Source organism: Catharus ustulatus, chromosome 2 (genome assembly GCF_009819885.2).
Source record: "Catharus ustulatus isolate bCatUst1 chromosome 2, bCatUst1.pri.v2, whole genome shotgun sequence".
NCBI lineage: Eukaryota > Metazoa > Chordata > Aves > Passeriformes > Turdidae > Catharus > Catharus ustulatus.
The window spans coordinates 83488118-83505705 of NC_046222.1; the positions used below are offsets into that span (position 1 = coordinate 83488118).

A 17588-nucleotide genomic window follows, 5' to 3' on the forward strand; every position below is an offset into this window, starting at 1 on the left:
GTCTGTTCCACTGTGGACCTCCTTGGCTGCAGGGGAACAGCTGCCCACCATGGTCTTCACAACAAGCTGCAGGGGAATCTCTGCTCTACTGCCTGGAGCACCTCCTGGCCCTAGTTCACTCTCCTGTGGGATCTTCCTGCACAGAATAAATTGCAAAGGTAAAGACAACTGCTCATGAATAAGCCTTACCTGCTGTCAGAGAAAGATCTTTATTTTGGTGAGCTGTTGTTGATACAAGGAGCAGGTTGGTACCTCATGAAACATCCTCTCAATTGCTTCTTCTTTCTCACAGAATTTAAGTGCCTCTGGAGATGAGACTGTTTTTCCCACCAGGCAAAAAGTATCTTTCCCCCTTTTCGTTGCTTGGATGAAGGAAAATATCTTTGTCAAAGCCGATAATTTCATGCAGATACGTAGAAACAGTAAAGACAGATTTGATTTATTAATGGTCTCTCATCCTCTTGTCCTTTGCCCAGACATGCAGTAGGCATCAAATTCATTTGCTTCCATGATATGCTTCTTCCAGGAGACAGACTTGATTGGAAGGAGGGGGAGGAGATTTGAGAATAGTTCTTAGTATGCAACCACAACTACTGCATCTCAGTCCACTGAGATCACAGAACAGCCTGGTTAGCAGGACTTCTTCCTTTCTAGTAAGTTATGTCAAAAACTACTGTCATGCAGGGAGAGATCTTTTGCATTTAATCTGGTTATTTCAACAGAGTTAACTTTACCAGACCACTTCACAAACTGGTGTCCAAAGAGGCTTCTCTGCAGCATTTCATACAGAGACAAGCACCAGACATGGGCTCTCTGTGCTCTGCATGGAGTTTATGCATTAATTCCTGCAGCACTCCACTTGCAGGATCCATCGATTCCTACTATCCCTCTGCTGGATTTCTGAAATTTCTAGCACAGAGACAAAGGTATGTGACTTCAGTCAGCAACTTCTCCAAGTGCCCAGCCAAAAGGCTCTGCCAAATCCCTCACACTCAGTTTCCCAGTTCACCAACTTTTCAAGACCATTGGTAGAATCAGCAAGCAGGGAGGAAAGCAGTCCTTCTTCTCCCAGATCCCATGCAAAGTGACAAAGGATCTATACCTAAAGAGTATAATTACACCCAAATCCCATCATTCTAGGCTTTGACAACAGAAAGAACAGAGGAATATCCTGGAATAATCCCAGGGTCAAGTGAACTGAACTGCACTTGGGTGGCAGCTACTGCTCTTCTTTAAATAGATAGGGAGCCTAACTAAACACCAGTAACTAAACACCAAAGAGATACCTTATGGGGACCTCTGCCATGGTAAGCACAGAAAGGGATTAAAAAGGAAGGAAAGCAACACAGGCACTGAAGGACACACATGTGTGAGGGTTCTTGAATACATTCAGGATAGGGTGGCAAAGCTGATGAAGGGGTTGGAAGCCATGTCCTGTGAGGAGCAGCTGAGGACTTTGGGCTTCTCTAGTTTGGAGAAAAAGAGGCCAAGGAATGCTCTTTCCACCTTCCTTTGGAGGGGAACTGGAGAGGGAGATGCTGATCTCTTCACCTTGGGATCCAGCAAAAGGATATGTGGGAATGATTCAAAATAGTGTCAACAAAAGCTTAGACTGGATATCAGGAAGCACTTATCTACAGAGAGAGTGGTGAAACCCTTCCTAGAGACTTCCTAGAGAGGTGGTTGATGCCCCAAGCCTGGCAGTGTTTACAAGACGTTTGGACATACCCTTCATAACACGCCTTACCTTCTGGACAGCCCTAAAGTGTCAGGTAGTTGGACTAGATGATCAATACAGGTCCCTTCCAACTAATACTTTTCTATTCTTTTTCTACCATCACACCTGTCTGAATTGACTTTCACTTTGGTTTTTCAGATAACATTTTGATAGACAAGACAGCTAATTTTCTTCTTGTAAAGAATTGGTCATCTCCTGTTCATTGATATTTAAATTTGTATTAGTGTAAATGTGTGGGTTTAATTACACTGTTTATCTAACCCCTGCTTGTTGTCCACTTAATTGGGAAAAGATAAGAAGTGGTAGTCGTACTCTAAATTTTATAAAGCATGATGGAACAGCAAGCAATACACACAAGCCAGTAAAACCATTTCCACTAAAATGATCACAGAATCACAGAACATCAAGTTTGGACGAGACCTTCAAGATCGTCTAGTCCAATCATCAACCTAGCACCACCATTAAGAAATGCTGCTGAATAGAGAGATTTACACATTCTATTTGGTAAATAAAATTGAAATTAATTTGGCAAATAAATCAACCATCATAAAATGCAAATAAAGTGATTCTGGCAGGTGATGTTCATATCTTTACCCCAGTAAATTTAAACACTTGCCACACCATCAGTTACCCACCACCACCACACCCCAAGAGACCCTCATATATTTCATGCTGTTTAATCTCAAAGTAGCACATAAATGGTAATTGCTCAGTGCAATTTGTACATGTGGCATGGATGTGAGCACAGATTACAGTGTTTTACTGCAGTGATTTCCACTAGTGCAAATTCATTGTTTGTGGTTCATTCTGTAGGAGAAAAAAACACTAAAACAGAATAAAAAACTGAACAAATCTCTGTCATCAGAGAGGTTTCCTTTAAAATTCTGGCTGAGTTAAAAAGCAGTCTTTCCTGTAAACAATCTTTTTCATCAGGGAATAATTAACGGAGAAAATTTTTTACCCATGTTTGTTCATAATTTAGAAGCCAAATTAAGCAACCCCATATCTGTCTCACTTCTTAAAGATTTATTGATTCATCCCCAAACTTTTGTGTTCTGTTTCTGTCTTCTAGGAGGCTCAGTTAAGTGAGGAAGTGAACTTTGCTTAAGCATACTGAGTACCCACTCAGCCCAGTGCTCCTGGGCAATCTTTCTCTGCTCCATTAGGAGTGTCTTTGCTGTGCTACCTGGCTGACTCTTTCCATGAAGTGCCAGTGGCCAGATTCAGATGTGGCTCTATTTGTCTGCTACAAGGTGGCCTCACTGAAGGCTCCTTTTTCCAGAGTCTTGATGCTGCATCTTTCTCCTCCTAGCCAGAAAGTTGTTGCGTCCCATCATGAAGCCCCCAACCCTAACCTGTGTTGGCAGCTCTACCTGTGCAATGTCCAGCATTCCCCACAGATAACAGAACATGGACCCTCTGTTGGCAAAGGCATTTTCAGGATGATGCAGGATTTCTCCTGTGTGAGTTCCCAACCCTGAAGGAGGTCAGTTGTCATCATATCTGCCATGGACTGCAAACAAGTGAGTAGACTGCTGACAATCACAGGCATGTGAGGAAAGTGGTGACATTGCTGGAGGAAGAGCAAGCCAGCTGTATGGACTCTGAGTGGCTTAGCATGGAGATTAATCTTACACAGCATAAGAGCTCTAAAAACAGATATGAACCAAGACATAGCGTGAAGCTGCTCCTGCTGCAAATGCTGTATGTGTGAGAGAGGCAAGCTGACAACCCTCAGAGCTTGATTATTCCAATTGGTAGTCCCAGAGGCCAGATAACTCTCAAGATAATCACAGCCAAGCATTTCCTTGCCTAAAACATCAAGATGTGCTCTTAGTCAAAGCAACCACAACTTGGCTGTCATGTCTGCAAAGCTACTTCCTGCTATCACACAAATTAGACTGTGTTTTACCTGAAAAATTGAATTATTACCTGCCTGGAGACTCTTCTAGTCCTTGATGTAGCAGGAAAATAAGTGTCTCTTCACTACACCCTCACACTTTTCTAGATCTAACCACTGAAAAAGTTCTTGAAACATACAATTCACAAGCAGATGCTTTCATCAGACAACTCCCTTACTCTGCAGTAGATAAGTCACTTTGAGACATGTGGGAATGCTACTCAGTATAACTAAGGCAGAGTTGCTTGTTGCCTGAACAGTACTACCTACTACCAACTATTGTTGCTTCAGTGGGCTGGTTTCTTCCCTAACACTGAGGACAAGTAGAGGTCCATTCTACTTCATAATCTGTTTTGGAGAAGGAGTGTTTCCTTCTGAGAAAGAACTTTGGGATACCCTCCATTTGCTATATTCTGTAATTGATAGACAATCAACTCATCATGTTAACAGTTTTCCCGTTAAGACCAAAATTTGCCATATTGGGTCCAGCTTGAAATCTTTTTAAGCTAGCACCCTCTCTGGAATTGAAAGCACATGCAGACATTTCATGGGAAATCAGAGGGTGAGAAGGAACTCTCAAGCTTCTATTTTTAATGGTCCTAATGCCTCCAGTTCAATATCTCAGATGTTTTGTCGTCTTCCATTCATAGATATTCCAGATGGGAATGTGGCAGATGCTTAATATTAAAGGATGGTGTGTCCAGGGATAGGACATGTGTCTTACTGCATTAGGAGCAAAGCATGCAAGCAAGAAGGCAGAAGTGAGGACCTGTGTACTCTCAGAGAGAGCCCTAATGCAAGTTTTCACCTGCCACTTCCATCACTGAATATTCCCAGGGGTATTTAATTGCTATATTTTTATTCTGGATCTTTGTTCGTAATTTCCAAAACAGAATTATATGATCCCAAGGAAACACATTTATTTATGACTGTGGTGCCAAAGGACACCAAATATAGCAAGAGTCGTGAAGAAAGTTCTCTTCCTGTCCCTATTTCCAAACAACCTACTTTCCAAGCTAGGCATGGCTTGCCTAGGAAGACTTCTACAATTATAACACATTCAGGACCTGGAACTTGGGCTACATCAGACAAAAACAGTGGCGGAAATATGCCAACATCCAAATAACAAGCACATAAAACACAGAGATAAAGCATCACATATCCACTTTATCCTTATATTTTCTCTTTATATTGCACTGTATGCCTAAGGGAAAAATCTGGGGTGGAGTTTTTTGCTGATCCAGCATGTCATTGATTTCCTTTGAGAATTTTTAAGAACAACAGAATGTGTTTGTCCCTGTATTTTTTAAGTATTTGTATCAGCAAGTTATTAAAAAAACCAAAAAAACAAAAACAAAAACAAACAAACAAAAAATTTAAAAAATTAATCTGGGGAAAATAGAGAAGAAGGAAAAACTCTGCAGGAGATTTTTCTAAAAATTCATGTTTTCCTGCAGATCTTTTTTATTCTATTTTCTAACATTAATCTTAAAAATACCCAACACATGTTCATCAATTTTTTTCCCAACTGTTTTATTAAACCATTGCCATTGCTGGACTTTAGAATGATAGAAATGCTATGAGAAAACAAAAAAATCAATTGGACCGTATTTACCAAAACTATCAGAATTTAAATACCCTGTCCCACAAAAAGCTTTCATTTGATAAACATGATCTTCCCTGAAAGATCTTAATTTATCTATACTGAGATTCTATCAATGTCAAGGAAATACTGCTCTGCTAAGGCTAATCAGAGGTGTTGTGATTTCTAAACCCTCTGTTTAGATAGCTGCTACTGTTTGTCACTATTTATTACCTGCAATAGAACTCACTTGAAAGAGATAAACCATCCATCAATAAGACATGCCCCTTCAGCAGTTGTTTTATCAACAGCTTCAAGTATCACTCTTTTTCATTAACTATTTCATCAAACATGCCTGTCTTTCATCTTTTTACAAAAAAAAAACTGCTGTAGCAAACTACCGTTGACACGTCCCCCTTTGCAATGATGATATTGCGTTTTCTTTGGTTTACATTGCACTTTTCAATCTCCGCCACAGAAAGAAGGCAAGCAAATGATACTATGTTTTACTGAACCATACAGAAAAATCCCAGTCCAGCATGCATTTTCAGACATCCAGCCCTTCAACACTTTGGTTAAAAAAGAGTAAAGTCTTTTTGCTATTCACACTTACTTACATATTATATTAAAATATGTAAATGTTAAAACCACAAAACAAGAGAATACTACTAAAAGTGTACTCCTGTTGCTGTAGAAACTGAGTTTGATTTTTTTCTGCTGCACCAGTGAAAAGTAATTGAATGCAAATCAACATCTTGGCACCTTGACATTTTAGGATAATTAAGGTGTAAGGCCCAACAAAGAGATATTTGAAATACTTTTGTTAAAAAATACATTGAAAAAGGTTTTCAGGTAGAGCTGGAGGGAAAGAATCTGCTATAAAGGACAGAAACAAACACTAGAATCAGAGAATTGATAAAGGTTTGAAAAGACCTCCAAGATCATCAAGACCAACTTTTGGTTGAATACCACTTTGTCAACTAACCCATAGCACTAAGGGCCATGCCCAGCTGTTTCTTGAACACTTCCAGGGATGGGGACTCCACCATCTGCCTGGGCAGGACATTTCAATGCTTGACCACCCTTTCAGAGAAGAAAATCTATCTGATGCCCAACCTGAACCTCTTCTGGCACAGGTTGAGGCCATATCCTCTTGTCCTGTCACTTGCCGCCTGGGAGAGGAGGCTGATCCCCCCGGCTACTCCCTCCTTTCAGGCAGCTGCAGAGAGTGATCAGGTCTCCCCTGAGGCTCCTTTTCTCCACACTAAACACCCCCAGTTCCCTCAGCTGCTCCTCATAAGATTTCCTTTCAGGACCCCTCCCCAGCTCCACTGCCCTTCTCTGGACATGCTTCAGCACCTCAACATCCTTCTTGTTCTGCACCCAGAACTGGACACAGTACCCAAGGTGTGGCCTCACCAGTGCTGAGTACAGAGGGACAATCACTGTCCTGGTCCTGCTGGCCACACTAGTTTTGATACAAGCCAGGATGCCATTTGCCTTCCTGAGCACACACCGGCTCGTGTTCAGTGGCTGCTGATCAGCACACCCAGGTCCTTTCCCACCTGGCAGTTTTCCAGCCACTCTGTCCCAGCCTGTAGCAGTTGTTGTGACCCAAGTACAGGACCCAGCACTTCACCTTACTGAACCTTATACCGCTGACCTCTGCCCATCGATTTAGTCTGTCCAGATCCCCCTGCAGACTTCCTACCCTCCTGCAGATTGACATTCCTGCCCTGACTTGCCCTCTGCAAACTTGGCAAGGATACAGCGCATCCCCTCAACTAGTGCATCAATAAAGATATTAAGTATCTTTATGGGCCCACACTGAGCCCTGGGGAACCCCAGTGGTGACCACCTGCCAGCAGGATCTTGCTCCATTCATTACCACTCTCTGGGCCTGGACATCCAGAAGTTCTTAACCCAGAAAAAGTGCTCCTGTCAAGCCATGGGCTGCCAGACTTTCCAGGAGAATCTGTGGGAAACACTACCAAAGGCCTTGCTGAAGTCCAGGTCCACTAGGCAGGTCACCAGGTCATGAAGGAGACCAGGTTGGTGAGGCAGGATCTGCCTTTCTTTGAGCCATTCTGGCTGGGGTTGATGCCCTGGTTGTGCTGTGCATGCCGTGTGATCACACTCCAGATGATCTGTTCCATGGCACTGAGGTCAGGCTGATTTGCCTGTAGTTCTGCAGATCCTCCTTATGACCCTTTTTTATCCAGGCATCACATTGGCCAACCTCCAGTCATCTGGGATCACTTCAGTTAACCAGGACTGGTGATAAATGGTTGGGAGTGGCCTGGTGAGCTCTTCCATGAGCTCCCTCTGCACCCTCGGACGGGTCCCAGCAGCCCCATGGAGCTGTGAGTGTCCCAGGGCACAGCAGGTCACTGATGCTTCCTCCTGGATTGCAGGGGCTCTGCTCCGCTCCCTGTCCCTGACTACCAGCTCAGGGGCTGGCTGTCCTGAGGAAAACCAGTCCTTCTGTTACAGACTGAGGCAAAGAAGCCATTAAGTACCTCAGCCTTTTCCTCTTCCTTGGTTACAATATTCCCCTCAGCATCCAATAAAGGATGGAGATTTTCATTGGCCCAATTAGAAACATTTCTTCCCAAATGCCATACATGATCTAACAATATGTTGTTCAAAATTTGATACAAAACACAGAATCATAGAATGTTAAGGGGTTGAAATGGACTTCAAAGATCATCTACTTCCAGCCTCCCCTGCCATGGGCAGGCACACCTCCCACTAGACCTGGCACCTCAAAGCTTTATCCAGCCTGGCTCTGAATATTGCAAGAGTTGGGGCATTCAAAACCTTCCTGGGCAGCCTGCTCCAGCATCTCACCATCCTCACAGTAAAAAAATTATTTCCAGTATATTACCCAAATTTTCTCTCTTTCAATTTGCAGCCATTACCCCTTATCCTATCACTACAGTTCCTGACAAAAAGTCCCTCTTGGGGTTCCCTGTAGGTTCCCTTCAGAGACTGGAAGGCTGCTATGAGATCTCCACACAACCTCCTCTTCTCCAGGCTGGACAGCCCCGACTCCCTCAGCCCACCTTCACTAGGGGGGATGCTCCAGAGCATCCACTTCATGGCATTTCTCTGGGCTTGCTCCACCTTGTCCGTGGAGTTCCATGTCCTTCCTGTGTTGGTGGTCCTGGTGCTGGATGCAGTGCTCCAGGTGGAGTCTCACAAGAGCAGAGCAGAGGGGGAGAATCACCTCCTTCCACCCACTGGCCACGCTGCTTTTGATTCAGACCAGGATTTAATTGGCTTTCTGGGCTGTGGGCTCACACTGCCAGTTTATGGTGAGTTTTTCATCAACCACGAACTCCAAATCCTTCTGTGCATGGCTGCTTTCAATCACCACCTCTCCACCTTATCTATGGCATAGAAAAGAATCACGGTCTCCAAACAAATAAATTCAGTGAGAGCACAAAGAACAGAGATACCTGAACTACAGATAGCTTATGTAAGGTTTATTTGATGAAAGACAGCTAGAGAAATGTAATGTTAAATAGAAAAACAAAGGGTTTTCTAGACTTCTAAGATAAGTTTGGTATTCAGGGCAATTAAAACTAAATTATGTTAGATTAAACTGAAACTCTTTGGAGCTCGGTATGTCTTGCAGACTGTTCTCAGTCTCCATCCCTATTAAAAAAAAAATCAAATCTTCTTTTAATTAAACAATTTGACCTTCATTCTTTTCAGGGAACAACCTTCTGTTTCTACAGGATAATGAAAAACAAGTGAGCAGAACCAATGCCACTTTATACTCTGTGTCTAGCAGACCCCAGGAGCGACAGTCAATGCAATTTAATAGCTGGAAGACGTCACAATTATCTGAGATGAGAGAACTACGTAACTTATAAATAAGAAGGTAATTAAAGCATAATATAAACTCAGCTGGTACTCCAACTACTGTTTAAATTTTATTGAACTCTACAAACTGGACTAAAACTTGACATGTTTGTATCAAACGTTTTTAGTTTGATTTTATGCAGAGCCATTAGGCATTTCCAAGGATGGAACTAAAGGGCAGTATTTTTTCTCACATCAAGAAATTTTCTTTGATACAAGCTTTTCTTTGAGATAGGCCTGGTTGAAAGGCCTTGAAATTTGAACTGAGGAATATTTTGATGATATAGAATATCCCTGGGAAAAGGAATTTTAAGTTAGCAGACTCTCAAAATATTGCTCAACCAAAAAAAAAAAAAAAAATCACAGTTCATGCATGTTGAATAGAGAATTGTTACTAGCTTTTCCAAGAACATTTCAGCAAAATGTTAATTAAAGTGAGAATCCTGTGGGCACTGTTGAGCTGGATTTTTATTCTGTAGGACCACATCTAAGCAGGCTTTCCCAGATTAACAGCTGGCACCAATCTGTAATACCTGAGAAGTACAGAAAGACAGGTACAAATACTCACTCACTGGAAAGCCAGGCCAGAGACCATACATTTGCAATGTTCTGTCTTAATCCTATATGACAGATGTTTTCACTACCTTTTTTATTTTTTTAAATAATAGTGTTGAAAACTGTTGAAATTTACAAAGCTAAGCACTTAGAATTTGGAAAATACTCATGTTCCCTGTGCAAAGACAGTTTTTAGGAAATCTTTTTCAATTACTGCAATTACTTACGTGACCTCATATCATCAAGGAAGTTCAAGGAAAAATTTCCAAAAACATAGCCAAAGGAGTTTTTCCCCTTAATTTTGCCCATTTGTGAAGATATGTGGTACTTCATATATCTCTCAACAGTGTAATTTGTGTTTGTAGAATCTATCATGGTAATTGCTGATTATCACTTCTAGCTTTTCCTTTTAAATGCATCCTCCCAGACTCCAAATTCTAGGTTGGAGCCTTTCCTGTGATAAGCACATTCAGTTTTCATCAAAGGGAATGGAAATGCAACATGCACAACTTGTAATCTGCATTTGTGCTTGCTACTCTGCTCTGATAACAAGAGGTAATGTTTGCATAGCAATGAGCATCTCCTCAAGCTGGGAAGCCATGCTTCTGTTCAGCAACCCTAAACTACATTGGTGGTTTTGCCACACCATTCTTTTACCAGATCAAACCTAATTTTCTACCTGGGTTGTCTCATTGTGCCATTCCTTTTACTTACCAAAGATTACAACTGTCTGAATTTAATGTCTTTTTTTTCCCATATGGATTATTTAACAGTTCCTTTACAATCAGTCAGATTTTCACTTTTTTCTCAGTCTCTTAGTCTCTTACTAAAACTGTCCCTATTAAATTTGCAATTAACCTTTTTTTTAACCTACAGATCTGGAAGTGCTCTTTCAGAAGGCACGTTGAAACAGGTTAACAGTAGGTAAGCTTCTATAAAGGTGCCACAAATGCAGTATATTATATGCAAAATTTTAGCAAGAGACTTATGAGTTAAACCATAGAATAAATGAAATTTGACATTCAACTCATATTTGGGCACATCAATTTTTGGAAAACATACGGAAACATACTTTGTTATAATTATGTGTTTCCAGACTATGCTTCCTTCCAATGGATTTGCCAATTATGAGCCAAGTAATATGCCAAATCAATTGATGATCTGTCTAATGCACAAACAATTGCAAATTTGATTCTTGTTGAAAGGGCTGTTTTTCTACCAATATAGCAAAATGAATTGCTGAATTGTGACTATTTGGCCATCTCTTTTCTCCCATACATATGGAAGCTGGAAGGAGAAAGGAAGTTATGCAACACTAAGGCAGAATCAGTTCTGGAGGGAGCAGGAATCTTGAATTCTGACAAGATGACCTAGATATAGCAGTATGGCATTTCCACAGTGGTTTCCATGATTTTACATTATTTCTGAATAATACCTGATGAAATGTCAAACCAGCTGAGAGCAAAGAGGCTTTTACCATCTTAATACAGCAAGCAGTTTTCAATTTTTTCTGTAGGAAAGCAAAATTTTTTGTGGAAACTCAGCAGGTGTTCCACAGCATCTTGTTCATTGCTTCAGAAAAAAATATGACTTTACTATCATTCTGCGTGCTCGTAAAACATGCTATACTATAAAAAAGGTTATTGAGTAACTAATAGAAAGTTCTGAAAAGGGTTGTGAATCTGCCAATTTCCTTGCAGCTTGGCAACATGCTTGGAGCAGAGGGACTTGTCAAAGAAATAAATATGTAACCAGACCTGCCAACATTCACTCATCCAAAACTACATTCCTTCATACTGAATCCATTTTAATGTTGTCAAGTTTTTCCCTTTAGGGATAAAGGATATTTACCATTAATATTATGAGACATTGACCAAAATGTCACTGCTGTTTATTCCCGGCAGACACTGAATTTGTGAGTGAGGAAATGGTATTTCACCTAATAGCCCACACAGTGGCAATGTACTCATTCTGGAGTAATTCTGTTCATATCTTCCTTTTAAAGGCAATACTCCCTTTCCATCTCAAGAAAAGCATCCTCCTTAGACCTGCATCTGAAGCACTGACAGGATCATTCATGTGTTTTCCTGTTCTTTTCCAGGCAAACTCAAGGAGAGTCAGAAAGCTTCTTTAATCTGCTCATAGTCTCTGTTCAGATCGCCTTGTCAGATGGATGCTTTTGACAAACTACCTTAATAAAAGCAACAATACCATTGAAGCCATCTACAAATCTTCAACAATAATTGAATTCTATAACATTGAATTCTATTCTAAGAAAGAAACTCTATGAATGGTGCCATTTTTTGTTTGTTCGTTTGTTTGCTTGTTTTGTACAAGCTAATCCCATGTCTTTATATTAGTCTCTCAGAGAGCAGTTATATCCTTTCCTACCACTTCTTGCTGTTATTGACTAAAACTAAATTATTTTTTCATAATTTATCCATTTCTTTTCAGTACAAACCCCACAGGTTTTGCACTCTTCTCAGCCTCTGTGTTGTCAATACATCAAATCATGCACTGGGTTTATAAGTGGCATTTATAAGTGTCAGAAAGTTGCCTCTTAAATTAACAAAATCACAGTATTGCCTAGAACACAAAAGCCTACATTTATGACGTGCAAACTACTATTTTTTTAAGTGCATGGGCAGCTTTGTGAAGCTTGGCAGGTATTAGAACTTGGTGTTGCTCAGGCTGCTCAGTAAATTATCTGCCTTGTCTTCTGACACAGTAAGCACAGCCTCAGTGTAGTATTATCTGTAATGCACACAAAAGCCTTGTCTCTTACTTCTTCTACTGCATCACTCTTTGGTAAAATGACCTGGGGCAAAGCCCTGTTCAAGGAGTTACTCATCTCCACAGGTTATCCCAGTCCTGTACACTTCATTGTTCTACACTGGTGGTCTCTGGCGAGGTTAGAGTGAACTTTTTAATCAGGTATACTTACTCAGAAAATACTCCTAGACATATATACAAGTCCCTCTGTGTTCTGCTTTCTGGGAATAGCAAAATTTCATGTCAGTTCCTCAGTTTGATTTCTCCAAGGGATATCTGACTTCAGTGAGAAGATCTGGCAGGAGGGAGGTACAGGATGCTTCTTTGCAGCTCTAAGGATATTCAAAGCTTCTTCATAACCAAAGATTCACAAGTCTGCAGTGTGTAGGACCTGTGGTATAACCTGCATGTGAAGCTTTCCTGCCTTGTCATTAAGCTTATTAACCATTTCAATGGCTTCAGAAAGTTCCCACCCAAGAATTCTGGATCTCATTAGTGTTGATGGGTATTCTCCAGACTCCCAGCATGTTTCCCAGTCTAGAAGACCCCTCAGGTTGTGGTTAGACACAGTTGTATCAACTCCCAGCTCTGCCTTACCAGCACAGAAAACCATTAAGAAGCTACAGGTCAGGGTTTCTTGGAGTAGGATTGAAAGAGCAGCATCTCTCTCAGCACCTTTATAGTTACAGTCATCCCCATGCTTTAGGCACAGGAACTGACCACTGTTCATTTTTTGAGCTCAGAGCACAAGAAACAGATGAAAATATGAACAATTTGTGAAAACTATAGTCCATTACTGATGGTTATTACTGACAGCATTGTTAATTCTTTGCCTCACCCCACATTTAGGCCAGAGCAATTGTCAGACACTGCCTGCACTTGGCAGATGGCTTGCTCTGCCAAGATAGCTTCAGACAGCCCCTGCTGGAGCATAGCTTCCCACTGACATCAACTTACTCAGTTCTCTTGGCTTCCGCTGGAAATCTGCCCTCATGCACTTTCTAACCCTTCTCTGGCTTTTTGTGGTATGTAGAGTATACAGAATCCATATGGACCATCAACAGTCACTTTAAACTTATGGTAGATCTCCTCATATGACAGAGTTGACCCGTCATTGTGCTTCAGAAATACGTTTGAATTAATTTTGCTGTATCTACTTTTATGTATCTTTCTTTACCTTCATCTCATTCTTTGCTGCTGAATGTTGAAATATACATGTCAAACCCTTTCACCAGCATCAGAAAACATTTTACAATAATCTAAGACACCTTTCCTCATTTTGTTTGTCATTTCACGTCTCCCATTACTCTGTAAGAAACATTATAGCATTTCTCAGATATAATAAATAGTTTTCTAGCTCTTGCTCTCTTTATAATACATTTGTATGCAGAGTTGTGAAGTTTAATAAATACTAAGCTAAAGCTTCTCCTTTTCAAAGACTTGTGTTTTCAATTTCAGAGTCCATCCAAGTTGTAAAACATCAGTAAAATTTCATTGGATAAACTACATTTCAACACATGTCTTGGGCCTTAAGTGTTCAGAAGGGGTCAAGGTAATACTGATTTCTTCTATCATACTTTCTCCTGTCTTTTTTTTTTTTTTTAAACAGACTGCAGGAATCAAGCAATATCCAGCAATACCAACATTGATGCTGGCTGTTCTGTGGCTGTACCTACTTGAGTTCTCCTCAGGTACTTGTTCAAATCATCTTTACTGCTGATACCTGCCTCTTTGGCATAGTTACCGGCTGCTTTCCACACTTCAAACTTGTCCTGAGTGAGAACAAGCACCTGATGTGGCAGCTCTGATCACATTGCATTAGTGACAACTTTGTATGCTTAGGACTCTTTCCAATATCTTAACTGCTTTTTACCTAGGTGAAGTTTTTAATCTGCTTTCCCCAAACTGTCAGGATTTGAAGTGGAACAGCATTAATCTGTTGAGTTTACCAGCAGGTTCTTCTGAACCCAGCATAGATGTTCCCTTCTATGCTTTGATTACCAGGGTGAAATGTATTCAAATGCATTCCTAGAGGATTACACTACTAGATTTATTGATCATTGCACACACAGAAACAGAAACACACATAGACATGTAGAGAGACACTCTCGCTTGGCTTGCCCTAATGAACTGCAGCAGGTTGCTCCTGCCTTCCCTGCCTTCCACTTCCAAGAGAACTCTAATGGAATCTGATGTTCATTGCTGGTACTCCAAGGATAATTTGACAACTGTTTTTCAGGTCTTAGGCAAATTACATATGCCTCACTCTTTCTCAAAGACAACTAGGCAGGTTTTATATAACAACCCACTCCTTGCATCTACAGATGCAAAAAACAGCAGGAGTAAGAAAACACTTTTTCATATCCTATGGTTTACATTCTCTCCCCAACCCTCACTAGATATTGTATTCTTTAGCTAACAATCCTACTACAGATTTATGGTGAAATCACCATTAAGACAAGTTAAGATGAAAGCAAATACCTTTATTTGTTTATGCATGGAAAGCAGATAGCAATGTTGCTGAAGTTCATACAAACCCATTTACAGGTGATAAAAGGCAGGAAAATCATGCCTATTTCAAGAAGACATCCAAAAGGCCCTCCAGAATCTGTAACAAGCTGTACACACCTAATCCACATAGCTGAAGTCTGAGGACATTTACAAGAGTGCACTTCACACTAGAAAGTATGCTTGCTCTTACATTTCATCTTCACTTATGGCCCTTCTGAGTTTTCAGTCAGTTTAAAATCACTCTCCAGCCCTGCCTGCAATTCTTTCTTGATGCAGTCAAGACTTTCCTTTCCCTTTCCCTTTCCCTTTCCTTTCCTTTCATCTTTTCTCCACCAGCTCACTCACTGGCTGACTCCTCCTGCTCTTAAAGCACTGGCCCTCCCTGGGCACAGCCAAGGCACCTTAGGAGGAGATACTTGACCCCACCCCAAACAGCTGGCTGGTGCACCCTGAGGCACAGAGCCCTCCACCAACGCGCAGGGTAATGCTCAGAGCCTCTTGCCATACACGTTAAGAACCTGTGTTATCCTCTGTGATCATAGGGAATATTAACTGAGTTTTATTCAATCTTATAAAAGCTCGACAAGTTGGAGAGACGGGCAGAGAAGAACCTTCTGAAATTCAACAAGGACAAATGCAAGGTCCTGAAGCTCGGGCAGTTGGGGAACAATAACCCTCAGGCTGGGGGCTGATCTGCTGGGAAACAAGTCTGCAAAGAAGGACCTGGCAACGCTGGCGGACAACGAGCTGTCCATGAGCCACAGCGCCCTTGTGGCCAGGAAGGCCAATGGTATCCTAGGATGCATTAGGAAAAGCATTCCCAGCAAACTGGGGGAAGTTATCGTGCCCCTTTTCTCAGCCCTGATGAGGCCATGTCTGGAGTGCTGTGTCCAGCGCTGGGCTCCCCAGTACAAGAGAAATACGGAGCTCCTGGTCCAGCAGAGGGGAATGAGGCAACTGGAGCAACTCTCTTACAAGGCAAGGCTGAGGGAGCTGTGCCTGCTTGGTCTCGAGAAGAGATGGCTGAGAGGGGCCCTCATCCACATCTATCGGCGCCAAGATGTTGGAGCCAGGCTCTGCCCGGTGGTGCTGAACAGGAGGCAGTGGGTACAGACTGATGCACAGGAAGTTCCACCTGAACATCATAGTGAACTTCTTTCTGTGCAAGTGACTGAGCACTGGAACAGACTGCCCAGAAAGGCTGCTGGAAATATTCAAGAACTGTTTCCACGCAATCCTGTGCCATGTGCTCCAGGACGGCCCTGCCTGAGCAGAGCTCGGGCCAGTTATCCCTGTGATCGCTGCCAGCCAGACTCGCTCTGTGACTCACTGATTCCCTGTGGCGGGACAGCAGCACGACGTCACCGACCGCCCGGAGGCGACGCCCCGCGATCTCCCGCGCTTTCCGCCCCTCCCCTCCCCTTCCCTGCCCTCCCCCTCCCCCCGGCCCGGCCCCAGCGCCGCGTCCCGGCGCGACCCCTCCCTGCCCGCACCGCCCGACCGCGGCTCCGACCAATCCCGCCGCAGCCGCCTGAGCCGCCCGCCAATCAGAGTGCTCCGCCGCCCTTGCCTCCCGTCCGCGGCGCGGCGGCGCACCAATGACACGCGAGGAGACAAACTCCCATTGAGGGTCGGTTGAGCCGCCGCTCTCCGCTGCCCGCCTCGCCCCGAGCCGCCGAGACGTCAGAGGGAGGCAGGGCCAATCGGGGGCGAGGCTCCGTGCGCCGCGGCCAATGAGAGCGCGGCTGGCGTTGCGGCCCCGCCCCTTGTTCCCCCGCCGGCGGCGCGGCCGGCGCTCCCCCTTCCTCCCTCTCCTTCCCTCTCGCAGCAATGGCGGCGACGGAGCAGGAGCAGTTCTACGCCCTCCTCGGCAACCTGCTCAGCCCGGACAATGCGGTCCGCAAGCAGGCCGAGGTAACGGGGCCGCCGCGTCAGCGGCTGCCGAGACGGCCTGTCAGACCCGCCGGGCCTCGCTGGAGGGCGGGAGGGAGGAAGGAAGGGAGGGGGGCAGGGAGGCGGCGGGGCCGGCCGAGCCCCACGTGTGAGCAGCGGCACCAGCTGCCGCCGGGGCGGCCCGGGCCTTCCCCCGGTCGGGGCGGCGTGGCCGGCCGGTGGCGGCCGTTTAGCCTGGCGGGCGCAGGGCCCGCGCCGGCCCTTGGCCCGTGAGGGGCGCGAAGGGTCCCGTTACTCCCCTCGGCGCCCGCCCCGGCGCGTTCGGCACCGCTCTCGCCTCGAGACCGCCCCCCCCGTGGCCCGTGTGGAACCGTCCCCAGGGGTGCTTGTCCCCGTTGCCCATGGCTGGCTCCGCCTGAGCCGCCCGGCGTGACGGAGCGCGGCCCCGCCGCGCAGGGGGGGCCACAAGCCGGCGGCGGCAGCGGCGCGTGGGGGGGCCGGCTCGGGAGCGGAGGCGTTTCCCGGAGGAGGTCAGAGCCCGGCGCGATGGAAGCGCTCTGGTGTGCGCTCCCAAAGCGGCCCTCGCTGGGGCTCCGTGCCCCCGCCCCAGCCTGGCCGGCAAGGAGCGGGACCGAGGTCCTTCTCTGTTGCCACACAGTAGTTTGGTTTTTTAACTTTTCGGAACGGCTCCGTGTGTATTCAAGTGTTTCGTCAGCTAAGAAGTATTTCACCCAAAAGAAGTGTTTTCAATATGCTGAGTTTCTCTT

At 44.1% G+C, this 17588-nt stretch overlaps 1 protein-coding gene across 1 annotated transcript in view; it reads left to right on the forward strand.

The window, feature by feature from the left end:
• The first annotated feature begins 16688 nt into the window (after window positions 1-16688).
• IPO5 (importin 5) overlaps window positions 16689-17588 on the forward strand; it is a 44583-nt gene continuing 43683 nt past the window's right edge. The window contains exon 1 of the mRNA XM_033051896.1: window positions 16689-16842. Within this exon, the coding sequence (XP_032907787.1) occupies window positions 16759-16842 (84 nt within the window). The 5' untranslated portion in view covers window positions 16689-16758. The remainder of the gene's footprint in view (window positions 16843-17588) is intronic.